This window comes from Centrocercus urophasianus, unplaced genomic scaffold, assembly GCF_019232065.1.
Source record: "Centrocercus urophasianus isolate 14NV4802_14NV808 unplaced genomic scaffold, USGS_Curo_1.0 seq_11, whole genome shotgun sequence".
NCBI lineage: Eukaryota > Metazoa > Chordata > Aves > Galliformes > Phasianidae > Centrocercus > Centrocercus urophasianus.
In genome coordinates, this window is record NW_024884253.1 from 22,187,426 (window position 1) to 22,205,268 (window position 17,843).

Sequence of the window (17,843 nt, forward strand, 5' to 3'; positions counted from 1 at the left end):
AGGAAATGGCTTTAAACTGGAAGAGGGTAGATTTAGGCTAGATACAGGAAGAAATTCTTTACTGTGAGGGTGGTGAGACACTGGAACAGGTTGTCCAGTGAGGCTGTGGATGCCCCCTCCCTGGAAGCATTCAGGGCCAGGCTGGATGGGGCTGTGAGCAACCTGGTCTAGAGGGAGGTGCCCCTGCCTATAGCAGGGGGTTGGAACTACATGATCTTAATGATCCATTCCAACCCAAACCATTCTATGATTCTATCTAAGCTTAAATGAACGACTACGCTATTAGAACATCTGAGCCTGTTTAATACAGGGTTATATTTAAATTTTTCATTTTCTAGCTACTGTAACTGCCCACTTTCACCAAGTTAACATTCCATTCTTTGAAACATCATTTGTTGTCTGTACACTTTACCATTAGTACTAACTCTCACTCCTGTTGCAATTTTTAAAAGTACAACCACAGTGAAGTTCTTGATTAATACATAAATACCTTTATGTAAAAAGATGTCTTTTCTATTTGCCATTCAATTAAGACACTCAGACATAACAGTTTAGTTATGTCTCTTTGTTCTTAGCATCTATATTTCTTCCTCCTCTTCTTCATCTTCCTCCTCTTCTTCTTCCTCTTCATTTTTCCTTGTGGTACTGCTAGAAATCTAAAATGAAAATGCAACATAAGTATGTTTTTAATCATACAACAAAAACTTCTCTGTTGGCACTGAAAGTACTCTTATGGTTTTATTGATGGTGGCGTTTATCCCTTAATCTGCAACTTACAGCAAAATGCACAATGCCAACAGAAAGATAAGGCACAAAATAGAAAAACAGCATATGAATCTTAAAAGCTTAACATTCCCATAGTCTTGAGAGCTACTTATATGATAAGGAAAACTACTGATTGAATTAATATTACATGCTGCTGGTTTTTAAGTCAGGTCTTTGCTAGGTTGGCTGCGTAGAGAGCAGGTTGAAGGTGAGTGTTAGGGCATGATCTTATCTTGAAGACATCAGATCTTTTCAGTCAGCTGAGAAACTCAGAACTGTGCTGCTCTACGATATTTCTGACTAGAAGTCTTGATTCACATATGAACATTTTTTTCCAATACATTTTTCCCATCAGAATGATTTAAGATTCTGCCATCAATAGTTCTTTTCTAAGGAGAGCTCAATCCTGTTAGATTCTGCACAAAATATGGAGTATTTGAAATTTGAGGTAGAGTGCAGGTGTTTGTTCCCCCCTTCAAATAAAGGAACATTAAACTCAACAAAGACAGCTCTCTACCTGTCTGTGTCATCTGGAGTGTTTTTGAAAGATGATTCTAGTTCTGGCAGTACTCTGAGAGAAGCTGCTGCTCTAACATTGTTTCCTTAGTTTTCTCACATGCACTTGAACTTACAAACTTCAGTACTGAAGACAAAACTTTTTTTTCCCCCAACACCCTATTTAAAAGCTGGTTATTCTGACTTTTGAAATGTCACAGTTTGTACAGCTGTGTATGTATTTTTGTGCATAAAAGTAAACTATCAAAGCAATGAAAGCAGAAGAATCCTCAGTTGTGTTGACGCTCACAAAATGCATTATCTAGGTCTACACAAATGCTTGGTTACAAATTTCTGAATGTAACAGGAAAATTGAGTTAATCATTAGATAGAACTGCATGGAGTCTAAATGCCTAAAATACCAATCTTTCATACTGTGAAAGAAGAAAGACAACAATGCCAATCTGTAATCAGAGATAAAGGAGAGCTGCAAATTGAGCCTCTTAAGGTAGCTTTGTTTCAATAGGTTAAAAAAAGATTGGAAAATTAAGTCTTAAGAAATTCAGATGCTCTAGAAAGAAGAGAGCTCAAATCACGTTTCTGAATAAAAGCTGCTTTCCACTTCCTGCTAATTTTAGCTTTTTCTCCTTGCTAGTCACATACAGTGTTAAACACCTTGCTGTGTACACTTCTAACAATGGTTAAAATACTTTGCTGCCCACAGAATGGCTATCACATCTAGCTATATGCTTAAGGATCACTTCTGATTTTCTATGTAGAAACAACTGCAGAAAACCAGTTGCAGAACTAGAAATTAATTCTAGGATGCTATGAGCTAAATCCTCTGAAAAACAAATACTGTATTATTATAGGCACAGTTCATCCCACCTGATACGCAGTGACTTTTTTTTCCCCTCCCTACAGCACTGGTCTGTGTTGTTCTACAAACTAGTATTACTTATATTGCTTTAGATCAAAAATTCCAAACTTGTGGTCAGTAACAGATTACTGTGACGCGTGAAATCAAACAGTTGGGAAAACTTCAGGAGAGAAAGATCTACAGAAAGATCACACCAGTCAGCTGAAGGTTTTCCTGAAAGCAGCATGATTTGCTAGCGAGATGTCTGGTGGTTTTAAGAGACTGTAGCCCCTGGTGCAATTCAAGGAGCTGATGGCAACGCAGTATTTGCAGAACCAGAAAGAGCAGTGTAGTTGGAAGGTACTGAACGGGATGTCTGCGTCTCTTTACTGCTCTCTAGTGACTGTGTTAAGCAACGTATTCCACCTTTTTTTTTTTCCTCCCAGCTGTAGGATCCTCCGGTGTGGATACATTGCATAACAGTGACATGGCATTATTTTCCCCTCTGGGTCTAGGTGACTTTCCATTCCGCTCAGACATAAGAATAATAAGAGAACATTAAACGCTAAAATACATAGCCAGAGGAGAGGTTGGGGAGAAAAGGTAAACTTGCATGTTAGTCCAAACAGAGTCTGTGCCATCTCTGACCACATGTATATTCAGATTTCCATTTTTCTCAACACAGATCAAACATACAGCTGTTTCACCTGAAGTTACAGGTACTTCCATAACGCTGATAAAGTTGTACGGCACTGCAGGGAATTCTCAAGGACTGTGGCAATGGATTTTTCATGGCTTTCTCTGGTCTTCAAAAAGGAATGGTTAAACAATTTCTGAAATAACTTGAACCTGAAATTTGCTTGTTTAAAGAGGAAGGGCAGCCTATCTAAAGTCAAAGTTGGCCATCGTGCCCTGGAACACAGCTTGCTTTCATTGTTTCAGATGGCACAACTCCCGCTTTGATCAACAGAGTAACTCAACTGTAATAATCCTTTAAGTTTTGAGAGCAGAGAAGGGGTAATGCAGAGTATGGAATCAAGAAAACCTTCCAGTGTTACACTACCAATGCATGGCTATCCAAAGAGAAGAGGTGGGATGCATACATTTTACATTTGGCCATCTCTGTAACTGAAACACTAAGAATCAGTTTAGCAATAAAAAAATTAGTTATTTAGTGATGATGACTGCAAGTTCAGTGTTGCAAACAACAGAGATTTTTGCAAGTTAGCAGTTCAGAAGCAGTGACGCTTGGTTCAGTTTTTTCACTAATTTTTACCATCTTCCTTTACCTCATCTGCTGTGAAGTTTTGGAGTATTGGGCATAGTTTTGCTTTGCTGCTAGGAGGTATCACTAGTCTGAATCAGGATGTGGTAGGGAATTCACACTGGGCTCTGGAAACTGACTAGTAATACACAAGTGTTTTTTAAAGAACATCACTTCTGTTTCCAAGAAGCTCCTATGTCTTTGCACTGCAAGATGCCACTGTTTGTTAATAAAAGAAATGGTATCATTGGAAACGGCAGTTTCAAAAGTAAACAACATTGCTTAAAATTAAAATTAAAAATTAAAATGACTTCGTATTTTTTCCTAAAAAAAAAAAAAAAAAAAAAAAAGGAAAAATTGAAGCTGCATTATTTAAAAGTTAATATGATCTTCATGCCCAAACTTTTTGACTTTTCTAAACTGACTAAAGGTAGTGGATTAATGTCCATTCACATTGGCTAAGGTTTTCCTTAAGACATTCTCTTTATACAGTGATCTAACAGTTAAATTTTCTTACCTGGACTGTCTTCAGTGAAGATTTTAAGGAGCCAGTTCTTTGCAGGGGGGACTTGGAATTTGCACGAACTATGTCTAAGCGAGACTGATAGTCTGGTGGATAAAGTGAACTCCGAAAAACCTGTTCAGATGAAGAAAGCTGTTACACTGATGCCAGGATACAGCTTGCAAGTTAAGTTAACTGCCACCAAACCTGACGCTAATAAAAGTGCAGCATTGGACAATTAACTCTGCTCTGCATAGATCCATTGACTGCAGTTTGGAGTAATTGTTTTCAGCTGAAGTGAAACAACCCTACTCAACTTGAAACTTATGCACATTTATGTGGTCAAAGTAGCCACTTGTCGGATATCTGAAGGAATTTACAAAGGAAAAACTGTAATGGTTTCCCATTACCACATGGCCAGTTTCAGGCTAACCTATCCCAGCAACACAGCAACCCCAGCAGCTCCTCTCAGGCTTTCCAGTTGAAACATTCAAGCAATGTGCAATTCAAGAATAATTCTGGAAAACTCTTATAGAACAGGGGAGAACACAGTATCTGTTATATTTAATAGCTCCTTCCAATAGCCAAAAAGAGTACATGACAGAATTAAGCCTGATATGAAAAATAATAGAAAAATTTGTGCAAAACTTTATTAGTAACATCAAAGAAGATGTAAGAATTATGGTAAGTCAGGATTTTCATGGGAAGTGTATGCTGTCAGATTAACAAGAACTCCAAAACGAGATTAGAAGCTTGGTTGTGAAAGGTAAAATACTGACTTAAAGGTTGTTTAAGCGGTGTTATACACCATTTTAATTCTGAAACTAGAACAGCACAAAATTGCCACAGCATACAGCCTCACATAAAGCAACTGAAAGATAAAAAATAACAGGACTCAGAACAAAAAGCAGAGATTTTTAATGGAATAGTCTTTAAATTATCAGTGTAGCGCAACATTCTCTTCTGTGTATCTATTCTGTAAAATTCACTGCAAAGGTGTTCTTTAAAAACTGTGAATAGCTGAGCATGGAATAACAATTAATTTTGGAAAAGTCTCTCATCTGTATTTTGTGGGCAACATTAGATGATCTGGATGGTTCTTGTCTGCTTCTAAACTCTCTGTGCTTATAAACCTACAAGCTCATTGGAGACATGCAAAAAAGGGGCTTCGTGTAAATGAAAAGTTCTGGGAACCAGAAAAATAACGTTGCATTTTGTGCGTGAGACGTAAATACTGCTGAAGAGTGAGAGCTGTCTTTCTGTAGCGAGTAAATTGAAAAGCAAACCTTCATCACTCTTACCTCTAAATCTTCATTTTCATCAATATTTTGGATATTTTGGTAGGCAGCAGTATAAATCTCTAAAGCTTTCCCATGGAATAACATTTCAATAGTTATAAATTCAGAAAATATGTTCTAAAAGGAAATGAAAATAAAGTTGTCTTAACGCAATAAATATTTCTATTTGAAGTGCCAGGAACTACTGAATTCTGTACTTGGTATCTGTATGAGACAAATAACTGCACAGTACCTACTACATTCTTGTAACAAGTGGTCAGACCTGGTTTTCAGAAATTACATGTAAATACTAGCTGGGCTGTCATCTAAGCAGTCATCATTTCATACTAAATTCTGAGGAAGCACTCCAACACTGAAGATAAGAGTTATAAGGAGTAAATAAAACGTCACACTAAAAGCTCAGATGATTTTCTTCACAATCCAATCATAACTGTTCACTGACTTACTTATTCATTGATAGGAATCTTTTTAACTCAACAAATCAGTGGTAAACTTTACACACATCTATAACTTACAGATAATTATCTGTTTTTCTCATATATATATATATATATATATATTAACTCTCAATGGGTGATACAGAACTCAATACAATTTTTTTTCGTATATCTAATAAACATCACTGTTCTGTTTCTTTTCCCCTCCCCAACCCTGTCCCTATTAATCATTCGTTCCTATTTAATCTTAATAAAAACTATCTCATTTTTGTTATTATATCACACAATTTAAATGCTTTTCAATTACTGTAGTTTTTGGGGCTACTTCACGTCTGAGATTTAAGAGGGAAATGAAACCTTTGATTATTTGCAGTCAGTAAGGCTTTGGTGCTTTCTGCACTACATTAGCCTACACAAATCCCAGCATGGATAAATACATTTTTAAGTTACAAAGCTCATGATGTTTAGATTATGAAATTCTCAATATCCTAAGTTTTGTATTTATACAGGTGTAAATCTTGCTGAAGAGTAACTATAGCAAATGTCATGCAAGGAAAAGTGTGGTGTTACAGGTATGGGAGCACACGTACTTTTATGTCCTTTATTTTCTGCTTCTCAAAATTATCAATGGTTTCCTCTAATTGCCGGGTTGTTCGTGTTGCATCCAGTGAAGCTCTTTGCAATTCACTTTCAGCCTGGTGAAGTAACACAAAGGTGAAATTAGTCCTATATTTGATACAAATTTATTTGTTATAATTGCTATGAAACCTGGTTTTCAAAATACTACACTTCTGATTACTGGGTTTGTAGTTTCAATAAAGATGTCTCTTATACTGTTGGGATTTTGATGCAAAACATGAAAAGTAAAAGGAACTCCAGGCAGTCAGGGAAGTCTCACTGTCCTGGCCGTCTTCCTTAATACTCACCTGCTAGTAGAGCTGCTGATAATGGAGAGAGTAGAAATGCACAAGCCAGAGTGGTGGATGAGCAGGCAACATTTTGAGCTCCAAAAGCATTTTGTCTATTTTATAATACTTTATATTAGAAACATTTGATATAATTATTTTATAAAAATACCTTAAACAGGGCGCTGGCGAGAAGGTTGCACAAACAAGTCTTAATACGTAAGCATCTTTTCTTATTACATATCCTAAAATTTTTTTGTAGTATTTTAATTAGACATAACTGTATTATGTGCACAGTACTGCTTTAACATTACTGAAGCTGGTTAAGTAATCCAAAGTCTGAGAACTGTGTACTATTACAATTAAAAAAATGTGAAGTTCTAAGAGCTTGCACTTAAGCTGCAACATTTGGGTTGAAAATTGCTTTATTTTCCATAAATTACTGGTCAAATATCACAGACTGGTCCTTATTTAAAGACTAGGTCAGTGAGTATCATTAGGAATCTGTTCTGTCTTGGCATTTGGAAATGGTATATGCAACAAACAGTCGTATCTTATCAAGATGTAGAATTCTTCACATCTCTCCAAACTACCTTAGGAACTTTTTTTCCCCCTTAAATGTGAGTGCTAAGGCATGGAAACAGACATCACAAGCCCAATTTCTATGATCCAGTTTTTACTGTTACTTATACATAAGGCATGTTCTGTTGCTTTTCTTCAACATCTACTAAGCTTATATTACCAGCTTATCAACTTCAGACAATCTCCATACCACAATGGTTCTAAGTCTGCACAGATATAATTCTGACATTACTTGGGATATAAAACTAGTGGTGATCAGAGTTTGAGTTGAAAGGGACTTTAAAGAGCACCCAGTTACACCTCTCTCCACCAAGGTCAGGGCTGCTCCCTACCAGACCAGGCTGCCCATAGCCCCACCCAAAATGGCCTTGAATGCCTTCAGGGATGTGGCATCCACAGCTTCTCTGGGCTGTGTTCAGTGCCTCATCACTCTCTGAGTAAAAATTTTCTTCCTGTCTAATCTAAATCTACTCTCTTGTAGTTTAAGTGGCTACCCCTTGTTGTAGCACTACACTCCCTGACAAAGATTTCCTACCCATCTTTCCTGTAGGCCCCACTTCAAGTACTGTAAAGCCACTGTAAGGTCTCCCCAGGGGAGACCTCCAGGTAGGGTCCCACGTGAGCAATCACCTCCCATGATCTTCAGGCCCCACACTTCCTTTAATGTAGCCCAGTATAGTATGACGTGAGGTCATAGGCTCACTTCCCTTTCTTGATCTTGTCCAAAGCACAGGAGAAAAACTGAGTAAGAAAATACATTTTGTGCTTTTCTCAGATACTACAGTGCCATCCTTTGTCAAAGCCAGCTGTTATGCCTAAGCAGCCATTACACATGAATATACATATGTTATATCTATGATGATCAAATGTATCTTCTTGAGTCATCTTAAATAGACTGGCAGATACATGCAGAAGCTTTGGGAAATTCCTTTGTTGTAAAGTGAAATGTTCAAACTTGAGGCACCCGCATAGTTTCCATAACAGCGGTTGGATATTTTCTTGTCTGAAACACTCACCTGTGACTGGAAGTAATAGTAAAGGAAACAAATAGCAAAGTAACCAAGAGCCATAAAAGTAGCTGTTTCCAGTTCCACATGTTATATGTTGTGAAACATTTACCTCAGATATTTGACAACTTCTCCCTACTTGGCAGGAGTTACTGCCTGAAGCTTCCTGTTGCAAGACATTACTTACAGTTTGTTAAAGCTTTCTTACAACTTGTTACAGAATTCAGACATCGAGGCTGAAGTATTTCAGGACAGCTGTTTGTTCTGGACTGAAGGTTATTTACTTTTTGTTTTTTAAATTAATTCAGACAACCTATGTTGACCATGTCAGGAAAAGTTTTGATTTTAAAGATGCATTTTTATATAGAAAGAAATTTGGCAAGGTTTTCTTTGCTAAGCTGAGCTACTCCCATGGTTTCTAAGATGGACTTAAAATCTGGAGCAAGTACAACTCCTTTGCTATCTGTGGCCAAAGTTGTTAGCTGCTGGAATATGACAGATGTGCATGAAGAACAGAACCACTGCTGGAGCCTAACAGCTGTGCTATCATCAGTGAGCATGGTGAAACCTCACAGATCTAAAAGCTGGCCTGCACGCATCCTCAAAAGTAACTTAACATATTCCAGCTCAACTGAAATGAAACAGATGTTCTTTCTTTGGCAAGAGGGTGAGGGATTGGAGCCAAGCTCTCCTAACAAGTGCTCTGAATACTGTTAGCTGGTCCTGGGCAGTGTGGAGGAGAAGCTGACTGCAGCATCACAAAAGACAGACTAAACAACAGAGACTGTGCAGGGCATCAATAGAAAAGACTGAGACGAGACACGACATGCAAAAGGAAACAAGCTCTTTTCAGTCTGCACTCATTCGAATGCACTGTACCCACCTCTCACCAGAATTTGTCATAGCCACATTGCCACAAAACTTACTCAACTGCAGTGTTCTTTTCTGTCTCAAGGCAGAGTTTAGAGCGCCGAGTCTCTTCCTGGTGCACGGAAGCCCCACCAAGTTGCACAATGTTTTCCTACTCCCAGTAGTTCTTAGAAATTTTTTGCTGATCACTTTAAATGCAAATGCATGGTGTTTGGTGTGCATATGCCTTTGGGTATATGTGAAAATAGACTTAAGCTTTCAGGCAAAATCTTAAGTACAAAAACACAGGTTTTACAAGAAGGTAGGCCATGCAAGGGCATTTGGAAGTGCAAAGAGAGAAGAAGAAACAAGTTAGTTGCCAGCAATCTACATGTGAAATTAAATAGGAATTAGATCAAGAGAGAAGAAAAAAGCAACAGCTTCCCTGCAGGGACAATGTATTACTGTTAATATTTACTATCTTAATCTTACTGGAAGAGAACTCTACATCACAGCTCAGGTTCCAGTCCTACTGCTGATACCCACGTGTCACACGAGGAATCTGATTAGTCATCACTTAGTTTAGTTATTTCATTAGAAATAAACAGAAATTCTTTGGCACAGAGAAAAACAGAATGTGGTTGTCCTGGGTGGCATTTGACCATTGCAATTATTTTTCTCCTTCTGCAGTACCATGCCCCACTTGCTACAAAAGTCTTAATTTATGAAATAAGTAGATGAAATCCTACAAAGGATACCACTGTTTTACTGTGCAGCCCTGAGTCCAACTCCAGTGTGCAAGAAAAACAGGACATGGAAATGAACTTAAATGCTGTGTCATAACATAGAGGTGCATAGAAACCAAACTAGGATCACCTTTAAGATCTCTATTCTGTTATTTTCTAGATTCTCATTGTTACAGAATTTGAAACTACTATAAAATTTTAATAGAAATTCAATTAGAGGCTTGATTTTTCCCTGGAATATACTGGGAAGGGTCACTGGTCTCTTCAGAGAAAGAGCGGTCTGACTTGACCACAACTAGCAGAATTGCAACTTTTCTGATAACACATCACCTCATAGCTAGAGAACATTCATATCCTGCTCAGTGACAAGGAAGCAGAACTGCCAAAATTATGGGAAAGGAAAGCAAAAACTGCACAGATGTAAAAAAAAGTATCTACTTATTTTCAAAGCCCATCAGTACTCCAAATGTAATCTATGCTTACCTCTCCTGTATAAAAGCATCATCTGCCTCAGTTTTTTTTTTTTTATCAAAAAGAGATCTGATAACAAAGCAACTATTATATGCTATGTTATTATAGCAATAATAACTTCTTATTACCAAGTTTAAGAAAAGTTGCTTAGATCCAAAATCAACATAGGCCCTCTAAAAACCAATATCCCAAATAGTCTTTCTAAAAAGCATTCTATTACTTTCTAAATACTTTCTAAATACTTTAAGTACTGGAAAATTTAAAAATAAAATCTTATAGTAATTAGAAATACAGGATACAATAATGTGTCGATCCGATGGATTCCGCTGACGTGTCTTTTCCAGCTGAGATAATTGCTTGGCTTCTCGATTCTTTGCTGTTAAAGTTGCTTTAAGATCGTCCTGGAAATAAAGATATTTTAGACACGTTGAAACAGATTTAGGAAAATGTGAAATATACATTTTATCATAAGAGAGTTCCCTGGAAAACATTAATAAAACTTCTGGTTTAAACTAAACTGTGTTTTACTGAGCTTATCTCCTGTTAAATGTTGCCCTGAAAAAGAAGGCAATGGGGAACAAGAGAGTTTAGCACCTTGCACAACTCTACATAATGCACACTGCAATTTAAAGAGCAAAGAAATGTATGACTTTTCAGAGAAAGTACAGTAGGCAGTCAAAAGCTGAGATCCTCAAAGCAGTAAGAAGTCCATTCTATTTGAGCAATGGAATCAAGTTGACATCCAGAACTAAAAAGCAACATCTAAGAAATCAGTAAGAAAAACAACAAACAAAAGCAACCAAACAACAACAAGAAAACACCAGGCAGCAGTAGGCTCAAAATACAAGTTAAGAAGAAAACTGTTATAAAGAACTTAAGATGACATAGAAAATTCACGGATAAAATGATCAACTAACTGCGTATTCGTACATGCAGTAAAGTGCTTAATTACATTTGGAATAAAGTACATCCTAGTAATGATGGAGCTGGAAAAGATGAAACTTGTTGATCACAGAATCATAAAGTCATAGAACAGTTTGGGTTAGAAGAGACCTTAAAGATCATGTAGTTCCAACCCCCTGCTACAGGCAGGGACACCTCCCAGTAGACCAGGTTGCTCACAGCCTGGTCTTGGATGCTTCCAGGGAGGGGCATCCACAGCCTCACTGGGCAACCTGTTCCAGTGTCTCACAGTACACTCACAGTAAAGAATTTCTTCCTAGTATCTAGTCTCAATCTACCGTCCTCTAGTTTAAGGCATTTCCCCTTGTCCTGTTGCTACTTTCCCTTCTATGAAGTTCTGCCCCCTTCCCCCCAGTATAATTCCACCTCCATGCTACAGTAAAGGCTGATGAAGTACTGTGCGTTTCTTCAATAATAAGCCTTTAACTGAGTCAGCATCACAATGTGCAGTTTCCTCCTACTTTCTATCCTTATTGTAATTTATGTGTCTTTGTGTATACGACTGTCCTTTTGCATTGTCTTCAGAGAACACAGACAGAGCCGGTTTGTCGTAATAAAAACAACCACTCCTTTAGACTATCAAAACTAACTTTGCTTCTGTTCTTGCAAAAGGAAGTCACAGCAAATTAATGCCATCTGAAAGACAGCTGGAAATGGCTTTCTCCTTTATGAAAATCAAGCAACTATAATAAAAAGAGCTTTTTTGATGCTTTACATTTTAAAAGTACAAAAAGAGAAGAGGCAAAAGGATATTTATTTCTGCCATAGAGCAGGGCCATTTTGTATCTAACAGTAACAGCTGAATGTCTGCTATTACTGTGTAACAGGACTGGGCACTTTTTCCAGCAGTGACTGTTAAGGGCCATTTGAATCACTCAGATGAATTTAACACTTGGCTCAAAAGGGCTCTGACCTTCATCCTAGTACACTTCAGAATGGGAGGAAAAACATTACTTACCATTATAAAATTCAGTATTTTTTTTCTAGCACACAATGGCTTTGGAAATGTCTAAAAGGAGCTGGGGCTGACTGTACTGTTCCTTTCCCCACTTCTGTTCCCAGTGGCAAGAACAGCCAAACTTTTTTTTCTTTTTTTTTCCTGTGCTAGCCAGAGACTGACAAAGATTTGGTGATGCTGTGGTAGTGATATATTGACATTTTGGATGCATGTGTATGTATTTATATACATACTTTACCTGAGATGTTTGAAAACTGAAAAGGAAGAACAGCCATATAAATATTCAAAAGAGGGGAATAATGTTAGTATGATGAAAGAATTAGGAGTCTAAATATTAGCTTACCAATGAAAAATTGGTTTTTATTAGCATCTAAATACCTTCATCCAGAAAAAATAAATAAATATCATAGAGCTCTCTAATCTCAGTGGAAGACAGAACAGGCACCAAAGAGTTGGAAAAATGTTTCATTTAAAGCACAACACCACAAACCTCAGCAAACCACTCATTAGACATTACAGACAGTCACACGCGCTCCTCCAGTGTCTGCAGACCCAGACTGGATGTGTTTTTGAAAAACATGCTTTAATTGCATCCAATGGGAAATGGGATGGAATGTAATCACCAGTGAGATAAAGGAGACATGCAGAATATTAAATTGTTCATAGTTCCTCTGGATTAAGCCGTGAATTTAAGAAACATTAAGACTGTTCAGCCATCTCATTTCAAACCACACAGAAGTACAGCTACAGCCACCAGAGAGCTGGCAGATCCCCATCACTCTACTGTCACCTGCTTTAGTCTCTGTGAAGTTATTAGAGCAAACCAGTTCTTTCTCCTACAGGTGGATCACCTTGACTTTATGATGTCCTCTTTTATACAGAGAAAAGGAACCAGGAAGAGAGTTGCCAAAAAGAGAATGAAGACTGATGTGTAGAACAGTGAAACAGAAACAAATCCTAAACTGAAGCTGCATTGCAGGCCAAGACCACTAAACTAGCTTCCATGGTGGCTGCCAAACTCTGCCCCAAATGTCTACTCAAGATAGTAAAAGTGTAAACACCTCATTCAAACAATTTTACTGCATTAGCAGTTAAAAGATGAATGTACTCTGATTGACCTCAGTCTCTTTAAAGCATTTATTATCATAAGAAATAGCTAGTTATTTTTAGATATGGCACAAAAGTAGTTTGTGTATACAATTGAACAGATTTAATAAAAAAACCACCCTTTTAAAAAAGGGTGATATGATGATACATTATGCCAGGTTTATTTAACCAGTGAAGGTGAAGTGGTCCTATAGCCACCCTGTGCTAGTTTTACATGAGTGACAAACTTTGTTTTATCATTAAAAAACATCTCACTGTTTGAAGATGATAAAAGACCAGCCAGGCAAAGTTTCAACCAAAGTCTTTAAAAATTAGCAGGAAAAAAAAAATAAATTGATGGCCTACATTTTTAGTAACATCTCTCTTACTTCAAAAGTATCTTGATGAATGCCAGTTACACTTCAGCAATGCTCCTGGACTCCTCACTGTAGCAAAGATAAACATTATGTAATGCTTTATAGCATTGAGTGGCAAAGATGACAGGAAATGCTGTTGGTTGTGCCAGGCATGACCTGGCTTCAGCTGGTTCCACACCCAGCAAGTACTGGCTGTCATAGCAATGCAGGACGCCTCAAGGCAGTATTTCAATGCTTCCCAACAACTGGTGCAGTGTTCTGCATGTCTCCTCATGTCTGTGTTAACAACAATGCAAAGAAATTGGTCTCTCACCTTCAGTATTTACAACATACAGAATACTCAGTCAAGTTCTAGGTCTCACCAACTGTGCTTCACTGTGACTATTTAGCTATTAAACTCTAGGATCCAGACCCCATAGTTTACTGCCTTGTCAAAGACCACCTGAGTGCAGGATATACCTTCATCATGCCAAGAGAAAGCTATACAGCATAGCAAACGCTGCGCTCGATTCTTTACCATATGAAAGTGATACAAGAACAAAAATGCATGAAAAAATACTGCAGTCTGAGATGCAATGCCTCAGTGTGCTCAAATTAACCATTATGAAAACACTTTAAGATTTTGGTACGCAAGACACTATCTACTAGTATTCACCACTTGACTTTTCTGTTTACATAGACTATGATAAAGATATACACATCAATTACAGATTTGTTTACAGGCTGAAGGTAACCTCTATGTAATACATGTACGTACAAGTATCACAAAGCATTTGCTTTCATCCTCTAAGTCAGTAACTGCATACTGAAATTTCATTGTTCAGGGGAAGCCAGCTATCCCACAAGGGGGAAAGAAATTTACAGCTGTTTTGTGGGAAAATTTTGAACCCTTATATACACTGTTTCCAGAATATAGGGGATGAAGAGATCTCATTATCTGTATATCTTCATAGCCATCCTGATGAAATCATAGGATGGAGATAGATTCACACCGCTACCTACTGGTCAGTTTCAGAAAAGGTTTTCTATGTAATAGGCATCAAAACAGAATGCAATTCTGAGTTAGAGAAGCTTTAAATCCAGCATATATATGACTGAGAGACAAAAACAATAGATGCAGTTCACCTTTTGGAAGTCTGAATAATAACACAAAATGGCATTATTTTAAATAAAACATCTTCCAACTGAATTTGCACTACTCAGGAAGCCTCTCACTATCCACTGTTCTTTTTTTAAAGCATTTGTGTGGGATCCAAGATCTGGAATATCCCTGACCTCACAAACATTTTTTCCTCCATCATGTAAATAGCTTCAATTCAGATGCATTCTCACTGGTGAGTGCAACACACGGATACACGGATACACACACACACACACCACTCCCTCATCACAAAGTAGATATTTTCAATGGAGTGGCCAGAAGACAGCATACTTTGTGAGAGAAAGCACACCTGACTTACCCTTTTCAGTTTCACTATAGTCCCATAACTTTTCAGAGGTTCAACAACTTTGGCTTCAAGCCTGTCAACCTATAAAAGACAACATGAGGCTGCTCAAATCATCTGCATGCATAGTGTGCAGAAACAAGGCTAAAGCTTAAAACAAACAAAATCAATCAACCCCATTAGACTATCCACATCCTTGGATTTCTTATTACTTCTTAAAAACCCAGTTCTGTGTACACCATGAAAGATACAGAACTACAAAATTCCTATTTAGATGCCCTCCTGAAAGAATAGATATGCACACCAAAATTTGTTTTGATCAAGTAAATGTAAATTAATTCTTTCAAATCTCAGCATTTCAAAATCTGGATCATAAATTACCATTTAACTGTAACAGTGACAGTTCTGCACCTAAAGATTTACCGGTGGCACAAACCACTCTCAGTGCATCCAGCAGAACTGTGACCATACTGATACGTGTTGTCTGAGTTCGTATGGGAAGCACTGAATTATAGCCTTATGGATATCTAAAGTGGTCCCCTACAGCACCTGAGACTGGCAGTCAGAGTGAAAGATTCTCTTCTGAACTGCACAAATTCAGCTAAAGGAAAATGTTGCTATGGAACTCAAGTCACAAAACTAATCAAACAAACAATCATCACTTCATTAATCTTAAATCATAATCCAAAATCTGAGGCCAGTAGCAGACTTGCTCTATCTCAAATTCTGTGAGCATTCATATGCACAGTTCCACTGACTTCAGCAGGATTAATTACAGGCAGTTTTCACTAAAGTTATTAGCACAATAAACTATGAGTGATTTGGCAGCTTCTCTTGTTCTGGCACTAATATATTTAGAAGTGGTTTCTTCTATGTTTCTCTTCTGATTACAGAGCATATTTTTCCCCTTTTAATCACAGATAAGTAACTGCAAAGTTCAGATGGCAAACGCAACATGTACAGCTTTCATTTTGTACCTCTGCCTGGCGATAATCCTGAAGTCTGGAAAATTCATCTGCAAAGTTTTTCAGTCCAACTTTTAAGTTTGGTGTCTCTGTGGCTGCATATGCATATATTTCATTTACTAGAAGATCTGCTTTGTCTCGTAGTCTGGCAGTTTTACGTACATATCCAGCAAATATTTGGCACAATTCGCCAAAATGTTTTTCCACATTTGAAACAGCATCTTGTATTTGTCTAGTTTGATTGTCCCTAGATACCAAAGAAAATGAAAAATAAGATGGAGAAAAGTGTTTAGAACACATACAGCATAAAAAAACATGTAATTATACTGTGAATAATTTATACGTGATTTGGATATCTCATTTCTCTGCTAAACACAGACCCACTCTTAAAGACATAACATTCTAACAGTGTTCTAATGGAACACGTTCTTAGGACTAACAAAATAAAGCGGGATTCGTACTTACTGATCCAATAGGGGAAAACCCAAATCACAAAAGTCCTCTCAGAAGCCTTCCTACTGCTGTTTAACAACAAAGTTCAGGATTACTGTTACTGACATAACATCTGCAGGTCTCAACCGAGACAGGGTTACATGGCTTCCTGCAGCACTCTGCAATCTATACAGACAGGTGAAAGGTTGAGGAATCGGGCAACAGTGGGCAAATCAGAAAATTGAGAAAAAAACCAAAATTAATACTTTAAGACTGAGCAACAATGCAGTCACTTCAGACTAAGTACTCCTTTCTTCAAGGAAATATTTTTCAGAAAAAAAAAAAAAAAAAAAGGGAGAAAACAGGGAGAAAACAGGCTGCTTACAGCAAGCTATCTAAAATACGTTTCAAAGGAGACCTCGTGCTTTCATATATAAGAATAAAAAATAAATGCCGGTTACTTTGTTCCCGCAGGACATGCCTGAGCACAGAACCAGCTGCACAGCAAAGCTTCCACCCTGTGCCTCTCCTTTCCCACCTCTCTGAAGGCCTGGCGTTTAAAAACGTGCTATTCCCGGCGGCAGCCCTCGCCCCTCTGGCAATCGTAATGCCGCCGTGCTCCCGAAGCTAACGGTTTGGGACACGAAACGCCGTTTCCTTAAAGGAGGGCGCGATAAGTTTTGTGCTTGTATTTATTTTGTTCCCCTCCTAACTCGTTCTTCAAGACCGCCTGGAGGCAGTGGCAAACTTACCGCCCGACTACGAGGTGAGCGTAACAGCCCAGAGCAGCGCGCACTCCGCAAGGCGGCTGGGAGCAGCAGCGAGGCGGGCTCCCGGACCCATCCCCGGCACCGCGACCGAACCGGGGCCTTCACCCAGCCCGGCCAAGCGGGGAGAGACGGGCAGAGAGCTCCAGCGGTGCGCGGTTACTCCCGCGACCAGGCCTCAGCCGCCCACCCACGGGGCCCGGGACCTCTCCTTTCCTCTCCCGCAGCCCCGAGCCCAGCCCCGCCCGCCGTTACCTGGCGTCCAGCCCGCGGCCCAGCATCATCATGGCGGCGGCGGCCCGGCGGGAAGGAGGCGGGCTCGGCGTGCGCTCGGTTTCCTTGGACACCAACCATCGCCCGCCCCCCGCTCCGCCCCGGGATGGCGGGGGTCTGCTGAAGGAAGGCGTCCCTCCCCGTTCCATCCTGTAACGATTTTTGAATTCATCACGCGTAAGCCTTTTGATTACACGCAATTACAGCCGAATTACTGTGCTGCTTTTTGTCCTCGTTCCTCTGCATAGGTCCAGTTAAGTCTGAGCAGTTCATCCTGTGTACAGGCAATTGACATAACAGAGCAAGGCTTATCCTGTCACATGTTCTCCCCCACTCACCCCCGTCTCCAGCTTTTACGCTTCTTGCTTTTATATACTTAAGCACAAAGCATTGGTCT

At 38.8% G+C, this 17,843-nt stretch overlaps 1 protein-coding gene across 1 annotated transcript; it reads right to left on the reverse strand.

Moving 5' to 3' along the window:
• Nucleotides 1-239: 239 nt before the first annotated feature.
• On the reverse strand, nt 240-17,595 carry CIBAR1 (CBY1 interacting BAR domain containing 1). The gene is made up of 9 exons (XM_042808585.1): nt 17,429-17,595; nt 15,987-16,221; nt 15,025-15,093; nt 10,480-10,581; nt 8,124-8,129; nt 6,211-6,315; nt 5,187-5,300; nt 3,901-4,020; nt 240-656 (listed from the first exon to the last, which is right to left on the reverse strand). The coding sequence occupies exons 1-9, from the start codon at nt 17,593-17,595 to the stop codon at nt 579-581; spliced, it is 996 nt and encodes a 331-aa protein (XP_042664519.1). The 3' UTR covers nt 240-578.
• Nucleotides 17,596-17,843: the final 248 nt, after the last annotated feature.

Excerpts from the sequence above, each read along its gene's own strand:
- CIBAR1 (XM_042808585.1), bottom strand. The coding sequence starts at position 17,595 with ATGGAACGGGGAGGGACGCCTTCCTTCAGCAGACCCCCGCCATCCCGG. Across the intron at positions 5,301-6,210 it reads AGAAAATAAAGGACATAAAA|AACATATTTTCTGAATTTAT; the intron begins GTACGTGTGCTC and ends ATTTCCTTTTAG. Across the intron at positions 657-3,900 it reads CTTCACTGAAGACAGTCCAG|ATTTCTAGCAGTACCACAAG; the intron begins GTAAGAAAATTT and ends TTTTCATTTTAG.